This window comes from Fundulus heteroclitus, unplaced genomic scaffold, assembly GCF_011125445.2.
Source record: "Fundulus heteroclitus isolate FHET01 unplaced genomic scaffold, MU-UCD_Fhet_4.1 scaffold_167, whole genome shotgun sequence".
Lineage (NCBI taxonomy): Eukaryota > Metazoa > Chordata > Actinopteri > Cyprinodontiformes > Fundulidae > Fundulus > Fundulus heteroclitus.
The window spans coordinates 341,279-349,413 of NW_023396579.1; the positions used below are offsets into that span (position 1 = coordinate 341,279).

The 8,135-nt window shown below is 45.4% G+C and overlaps 1 protein-coding gene across 1 annotated transcript; it reads right to left on the reverse strand.

Moving 5' to 3' along the window:
* Positions 1-3,076: 3,076 nt before the first annotated feature.
* On the reverse strand, positions 3,077-7,930 carry LOC118558860. The gene is made up of 9 exons (XM_036129422.1): positions 6,913-7,930; positions 6,210-6,385; positions 5,801-5,972; positions 5,546-5,720; positions 5,056-5,351; positions 4,710-4,885; positions 4,323-4,571; positions 3,999-4,241; positions 3,077-3,765 (listed from the first exon to the last, which is right to left on the reverse strand). Exons 2-9 carry the CDS (start codon positions 6,300-6,302, stop codon positions 3,256-3,258), a joined length of 1,914 nt encoding a protein of 637 aa, XP_035985315.1. The 5' UTR covers positions 6,303-6,385; positions 6,913-7,930; the 3' UTR covers positions 3,077-3,255.
* Positions 7,931-8,135: the final 205 nt, after the last annotated feature.

The window sequence follows — 8,135 nt, forward strand, 5'->3', positions numbered from 1 at the left end:
AAGGAATCTTCAAAGTTGTAGGCATGTTCGGTAAATGACATGGTGCAAACTCCCACCTGCGAGAACAGGTTTTTTTCACTGCAGCAGCGGTGTCATGCAGAATGACAGAGATGATTGGAATGCAAGAGACAGACCAGGGTTGAACGCTGGTGATCAAATGTAGGCAGACAAATTGAAAGGTTAGGCAATGCTCGCAAGTCAGGGTACAGAAACAAAGTTGTGGTCCAGAGATCAAAAGCTTGGTAAGGCAAGGCAAGTTTATTTATATAGTACATTTAAGTAACAAGAGCATTCAAAGTGCTGTACATAAACAGAACATAAGGAAAACAAACTACACAGGAAAGCACATTGCACTGAAACAGTGGCAGTAGGTCTGGATAAGTTGGATTACAAACTTAAACTAATGAAGTTTCAGTTATCAATAGGTTGAACTGAACATTCACATTCAAAGGCAACTCTACAGAAATTGGTTTTTAACCTTGTTTTAAAAGGAACTCAGGGCTTCAGAACTTTTACTGTCTTCTCTGTGTTTGTTCCAGATATATAGATATGCTACTTCTCCTCGTTTGGTTCTGGGTATGTAGAGTAGACTTAAGCCAAAAGACCTTAGTGGTCTGGAGAGTTGATAAACTGACAAGTCTGTGATGTATCTTGGTGCTAAGCCGTTCAGGATTTCAAGACTAACAGGAGTATTTTAAAGTCCCCAGGCAATGGTGCTGAGTTTAATTTCCATGAGTTGTCCGTGCACGCCTGTCTCTTTTTCAGTGTCACAGCGCCACCAATGGGGCCACCACACCTACTACAACCTTTTCAGATGTGCAGCCTCATCTTGTGTGGACGCTCATTTTTCCTTAATCGTTTATGAAAATTTACTGTGTTCATCTCCGTAGACAAGGCCTGGAACCTAGAATGGTACAACCCAGACTCTACAGGCCTCAGTAGTCAGGTAAAATGTCAAAGTCCAAGGCAGGACTGTTAGAAAAAGACTCAACAAATGTTGCTTTTTTCCCCAAGAGGTTTGCAAAGTGAAATCCTTTTCTTTCTATAAAAAAAATAAAATAACTGCAGCACGGTTTGGGTTTTCTAAGAAACTTAGATAACCGGTCATGATAAGGAGCTGCAGTTACTTTGCAGCCATGTGACCCAGTGACGTTAGAGCTATTGAGTTGACGTGAATGTTTCTGTAGATCAAAGTAATCTAGAGAAAAGACATGAGGACATCTGTATGATGGCTGAAGCTTGGTTGAAACTGGGGCATAGAAAAAGACAAAGCTCTAAACACACCACATTAAATCCAGTGTCAGATCTATTTACAGTACTATGTAAAAGTACTCATACCCCTAGAATTTTTCATAGTTTTTATTGCTACAAACATATTTTACTGTTTTTTATTGGGATTATATGTCACAGAATTACAAAGCAGTGCGTAATGAAGGTTAACGAAACTCGTTCACAGTTTAACACTGTTTACAGATAGAAATCTAGCATGGTGAGCGTTGATGTTCAGCCCCCTCTGAATCAGTTCTGAAAGCATCATCCTTGACTGCAATAATAACTGAAAGTGTTATGGGCTGTGACTCTTACTAGATCCTCAGAGTGAAATTTTTGAGCATTCTTTTTTGGTAAAGTAGCTCACTTTAATAAGAAAAAACCCCCAAAACACGTGTAATGTTGATGAGCTTCAAGTCTCTGAAGCTGGGAGGCCTCTTTGCCATCACCCTAACCCTTAGGGTGAGCACCGTTTTTCTGTACTTTTCGGAGCATTTTTGGGCCTTTTTTGAAAATTCTTGGGGGGCTAACCGAAGGTCACAGGGTCATGGGGCGTGGCTTGAAAAATAGCCCCATCCCTCGTTACCCATATGACCTACCCTAACAATTTTTCACGCCAACCCTTGACCCGGTGCAGCCCCTCAAAGAGGTCAAAGTTCACCGAAAACCAGTTAGTTAGTGAACCTAAATGACAACCCTTGTTGTAATACCGTTAACTGCCACCAGGTGGCGTATCGCCATTATGGATCATTAAATCATCCTAGATGGCATGTGCTGCCATCTGGTGTGATATGTGAATCATCCTAGATGACAAATGCTGTCATCTGGGATGATATGTGAATCATGCTGGATGGCATATGCTGCCATCTGGGTATAATTTTAATGGTGCTAAATGACAACATGCCATTTTACATAAAGGGTAAGTACCTATCATTCCATTTAGGAATATCAATGAACCATCCTAATTGGCAGGTACTTCTGGGGTGAGTGTCTTTAATATAGGACCAAGTGTGCCTGCTCCTAAATGACAGGAAGGTAAGTACCTATCATTGAAGAGCAGGCACATATGGCCCTATACTGAAGGCACTCACCCCTTAAGTACCTGCCACTTAGGATCAGGGGAACCAGGGGACACATGCAGCTTCTCCACCCAAGAACAGAGCTCCCTTTGCCCGCATGGAGGTGGGCTGACATCCCCTTTGGACCTCCAGAGAACCAGGGGCCACCCATGGAGCTTATTTACCCAGGACTGGGGGACCCTAGGCCCACATCAATCTCCATGGAGCAGTCCCTGGTTCTCCAAAACCATCATGGAGCTCCAGAGAACAAGGGGCCACCCATGGAGCTTATTTACCCAGGACTAGGGCATCCTAGGCCTGCATGGAGGATGGCTGAGCACCCCATTGGACATCATCCCTTAAGTTCCTGCCATTTTGGAACATCTATAAATTATCACAAATGGCAGGTACTGGTGACTGGTATGTAAGATCGTGTGTGCATGCTCCTAAATGACAAGAATGTAAGTAAGTATTTGACATGTACTTACTTACATTCTTGTCATTTAGGAGTAGGCATACATGTTCCTACATGAAAGCCACTCAGTCCCTAAGTACCTGCCATTTGTGATGATCTATGAATCTACCCGTCACCTATAGAAACCATGCATGCCACTCCAAGGCAAAAAGTAAGGCTTAAGTAATGAAGCGAGACATTTCTTAAACAATATTTACATTTATTTACAAAAAATATAACACCATTATCAAGAATTAAATAACTATATTACAAAGAACAATAAATAAATAATTTCTTAAACAATATTTACATTTATTTACAAAAAATATAACACCATTATCAAGAATTAAATAACTATATTACAAAGAACAATAAATAAATAATTTCTTAAACAATATTTACATTTATTTACAAAAATATAACACCATTATCAAGAATTAAATAACTATATTACAAAGAACAATAAATAAATAACTATTGGAACTTTCTTTGTCTGGCCCTCAGGCGAAACACACGCGGTGTGCTCCGCCGCTGTCGCTCCCGCAACCTGTATAGCATTAAGGGGCTTCTTTTTGGTGTGAATGACAAACTTTGTCGGCCCCTTTTCCTCTGTGTGTCCTGGGACTCATCCTGGGACTCATCCTGGGACTCATCCTGGGACTCTGCCTGGGACTCTGCCTGGGACTCTGCCTGGGACTCTGCCTGGGACTCTGCCTGGGACTCTGCCTGGGACTCTGCCTGGGACTCTGCCTGGGACTCTGCCTGGGACTCTGCCTGGGACTCTGCCTGGGACTCTGCCTGGGACTCTGCCTGGGACTCTGCCTGGGACTCTGCCTGGGACTCTGCCTGGGACTCTGCCTGGGACTCTGCCTGGGCCTCCGTGGACTCTGCCTGGGCCTCCGTGGACTCTGCCTGGGCCTCCGTGGACTCTGCCCTGGCCTCTGGGGACTCCTGGCTTGTGGAACCAACCCTGGGTGCTACTCTCTGAAATATAACAAGGACAAGGACGATTAAATGTCTGCCATTTCAGAACATCTGTGAATGTTCCTAGGTGACAGGTACTTTACATCTGCCATGTAGGATCATGTGTGCCAGCTCCTAAATGACAGGAAGGTAAGTACCTGTCATTTAAGAGGAGGCACACATGATCCTACATGGCAGACATAAAGTACCTGTCGTTTCGGAGCAGGCACATATTTTAAAATGAAAAGACTTACCCTCTTCTTCTTCACAGGACCCTCGCCTTCTCCCTCATCGCTGGAAGACTCCAGGATGACAGGCTCCGCCACTTTCCCGGGACCTGAGACTGCCGGGTCCGTAGCCTCCTGGAACCTTTTACGCAGCTCAGACAGCTGTGTAGCTGTCTGGTGCATTGCGTAGAATTTCTCCGCTGTGGCGGTGTCATGGCACATCGTTTTGCTGACCTTTGTCCGGGTTCCCGGGGACAATGCATCTCTAGCCTTTAAAGATAATAGAAAGTGTCACATACTTCACTTTAATTTAAAGTTTTCACATGAAAAAAAACTGACATGATTACTTACATATGTTGCTATCGAGGTCCTAAAATCTGTAAATGTGGGGGAACCTGAGAACCCCATTTCTGCCCATGCACTCTGGAGGTGTTGTTGTAGGTTCTTGATCTTCTGGTAGTTCTCGTTGAAAAATACCAGGTCAGTGGATGGCTGAAGGGTTTCCCTTATTTGGAGCCACTGCTCCAGCCATCCAAACTCCTCCACTGTGAGGTACACTTGGGCTGGCCCAAAAGCCCGATTTGTCTTGTGCTCTTTCACCTGTGGTTCCAAAAGAGAGGGTAAGTTGCCTGCCATGCAGGGTCATCTGTGAATTATCATAAATAACAGCTTCATGTCTGCCATTTAAGATTATCTGTAAACGGTCTTAAATGGCAGGCACAACATCATTATGCTTACGTTAATGACAAAGCCCTGGTCTGCGGTCCTGGCGTCAACCCGCGCCTCGTCCACTTCGGCCAGGGTCATATTGGTCAACACGCCGGTTCTATGGCCATATATACTGGCGAGGTATACGCCAAAGTAGCCATAGAACCGGCGTATGTTGAGTGAGCTGGGGTCAGTCTGGATGGTGTCTGCAAAAACATAAATTAAGACTCAGGTAAGTGACTGCCATTTAGGATTATCTGTAAATGATCCTAAAGGATAGAAATGAAGATGTCATTTAAGATCATCTGTGAATGATTCTAAATGACAGGCACTCAGGTAAGTACTTGAACATAGTAGAATTTTAAAAAAGTATTACCGAGCAGTTGGGGGATTTTCCTGCACGCCTGCCTCTGACACCTCCTGAGGTCCTCCTTGGCAATCACCCTTCTGATCTTACGCTTTTTGACCAACATCTGGCGGACGTTGACATCTTTTTTAAGCTGTTTAATATCAGCGGACACTGCTCTTAGGAGGCCAATCACTGCCTTTTTCGGGACACGCGAGGTGCTTGGTGGCGTGTCCCGAAAGTAGCCCGCGAACTCCATCACATTCAGGAGGTAATTCCTAGTGGTGTTTTCTGCCTTCCCCTCTCTGAGGAGCTTCGCCGGCCACCTGCTCAGAAAGAAATGTTCTAACTTCAACATGAACACATGCTGCCATTTAAGATCATATACAAATGACCTTAAATGGTAGAAATGAAGCTGCCATTCAAGAACATCTGTAAATAATCCTAAATGGTAGAAATGAAGCTGCCATTCAAGAACATCTGATGCATGTTTGTTTATGATATAGAGAGAGATACTTACTGATGAACTCGATCAAGGTCCTGCAGAAAAGTCCAATTGGGGAGTATTGTCCTTCCCTTGTTCACAAATCTAAGGAAGGACATTACCCGTCCCAATTTGGACTTCTGGTTTTCCACGTGTTTTTTGGTCCCGATGGACCCCCTCAAGTGTAACCAGTACTCCTCCATGAACTCCACTGAATAAAAAAAGGTCCCAAAAATAACTTGTATAGTTTATAAAATAGAAAAAACTTTAACAAGCAGTGACATTACTTACGGATGGGTTGAGGAAAATCTTTGAATCCCCTCAATGGGAATCGCGATTTTGCAGCCTTCTTTGGCTCCTCAGAGGATGAGTCTTCATCCTCATCTTCTGGGGGGTCCACTTGTTCGGATGACCCCTGGTCTGCCTCGACAGGCCCCCCACCGCTCGTCTTTTGGAGGGCCTGCTATAGGTTAAAGGGTAAGGTTTAGCATTCTGCCATTTAAGGTCATCTGTGAATGACCTTAAATGGTAGAAATGAAGCTGCCATTTAAGAACATATACAAATGACCTTAAATGGTAGAAATGAAGCTGCCATTTAAGAACATATGCAAATGACCTTAAATGGTAGAAATGAAGCTGCCATTCAAGAACATCTGTAAATAATCTTAAATGGTAGAATATATTAAATACTTTTACATACCGTTTCGAATGCGTGGAGTTTAGCTTTTGCCTTTTTTAGCCACTTCTCCTTTGTCCGAAGCTGCTTCCAAAGCCTCCTGTTTTCTTCTGCCATTTTAGAGCAGCTGGGGCAGGTTGGAGGATCTGGCTTGGACACCTCAGTTCCTGGCTGATTTTCCTCCTGTCCGAGGTCCAGGCCTGAGACCATAGGAGGGGTGGGGTCAGTAGCCCTGAGGGCCCTTAAGGCATCCATGGTCACCTGTTTTTTAATTTTTTTAATAATTTTCTGGAGTTCTCCATCGTCCACCTCGGGATGGCCTGTGTCCAGGTGCCTATCTACCCTGCTCTTTGAATAGCCACATGCCACAATGGGACAGGGCAAGTGGCGGAAATTTACCCTCCCTGTCCCATAGTTAATCAAAATTCTTTTTTCTTTTTTATTCAGGATGGAGTGCCGGCTCGCCAGATGTTTGCCTAAGTAGTTGTACGGGATTTGGCATATTGGGCAAATTCCCGGGGATTTTGGCGGAGTCATTTTATATTCAAGCTGAAAAGAGAAATGACAGTTTTAAATACTTTGAGTGGACTGCAATGGCAGCCACTAAATGCTATTTAGAATCAGGCAGGCAAAATTGCCCTTAAATGTCTTCACAAATAAACACATTTTAACTCTATTAAGCCATTAAAACACACTCCCTCCCATTTAGAAGCAGAAAACAACTTACCGTGTCTCAGTGTTGAAGACCATGTGCTGAATGCTCCGGTGTTGCGCCACTTAAGCACCCAGGTGCTTAATTGGGGTTTCCCACCCTCAAAAGCATGGGGTGCACGCTACGGGGTTTCCTTCAATCAAAAGCAGGTGCTTAATTGGGGTTTAACACCCTCACAAGCATGGGGTGCATGCTACGGGGTTTCCTTCGATCAAAAGCAGGGGGTTGCCACTTGGGAGTATTTGTCAATGCTCTGAGATGGCAGACTGAGCTACCAGGTTTTTCCAATAGTCCCTGCCACGTGGGACCATCAGTGAATGATGCTAATACGGGGTTACCTTCGATCAAAAGCACGTGCTTAATTGGGGTTTCTCACCCTCACAAGCATGGGGTGCATGCTACGGGGTTTCCTTCGATCAAAAGCAGGGGGTTGCCATCTCAGAGCATTGACAAATGCTCTGAGATGGCAGACTGAGCTAACAGGTTTTTCCTTTTGAGATAGTCCCTGCCACTTGAGACCATCAGTGAATGATCCTAAATAGCAAATCCTTAACGACCTGTCAATTGAGATCATCTGTGAATCATCCCGAATGGCAGTTACGTAAGCTGCCATCTGGGATCATCCCGGAATTGTCCTAAATGGCAGAGTACTTTGACTTGCCATCCAGGTATCCCTTTGAATAGGATTTGGCCCCAGCATGGGGTGGATAGGGATGTAACAGGGGTAGCCCAGGAAGATACAAGGGTCTGGAGGGATCCTGGGGCCTTACACCAAAAAACCCCTTCCGCAGGTTTATAGGAACTGAGTTCTGTGAAGACCATTGCCATCTGGGTCCATCGGCAAATCTTCCTAAATAGCAAAATGCCATCTTGGAGCTCCAGGCTGGAGGATTGGTAGGCTGGGTACTGGTTGAGATTAGGCCCAGGGACAGAGGCCCTTCCCGGGTGAGAGGGACCGGGAAGGGCCCTGGGTCTGGAGCTCCAGGCTGGGTGTTTGTTAAGTTTAGGCCCAGGGACGGAGGCCCTTCCCGGGTGAGAGGGACCGGGAAGGGCCCTGGGTGTCTGGAGCTCCAGGCTGGGTGTTGGTTAAGTTTAGGCCCAGGGACGGAGGCCCTTCCCGGGTGGGAGGGACCGGGAAGGGCCCTGGGTCTGGAGCTCCAGGCCGGGTGTTGGTTAAGTTTAGGCCCAGGGATGGAGGCTGTTCCCGGGTGAGAGGGACCGGGGAGGGCCCTGGGTGT

What these genes read in the sequence shown, in the direction of transcription:
- LOC118558860 (XM_036129422.1), bottom strand. Translation starts at nt 6,302, where the DNA reads ATGGCAGAAGAAAACAGGAGGCTTTGGAAGCAGCTTCGGACAAAGGAG. An exon ending in AACTCCACGCATTCGAAACG is followed by an intron (nt 5,973 to 6,209) that starts GTATGTAAAAGT and finishes TTTAACCTATAG; the next exon opens with CAGGCCCTCCAAAAGACGAG. An exon ending in GGACCTCGATAGCAACATAT is followed by an intron (nt 4,242 to 4,322) that starts GTAAGTAATCAT and finishes TTATCTTTAAAG; the next exon opens with GCTAGAGATGCATTGTCCCC.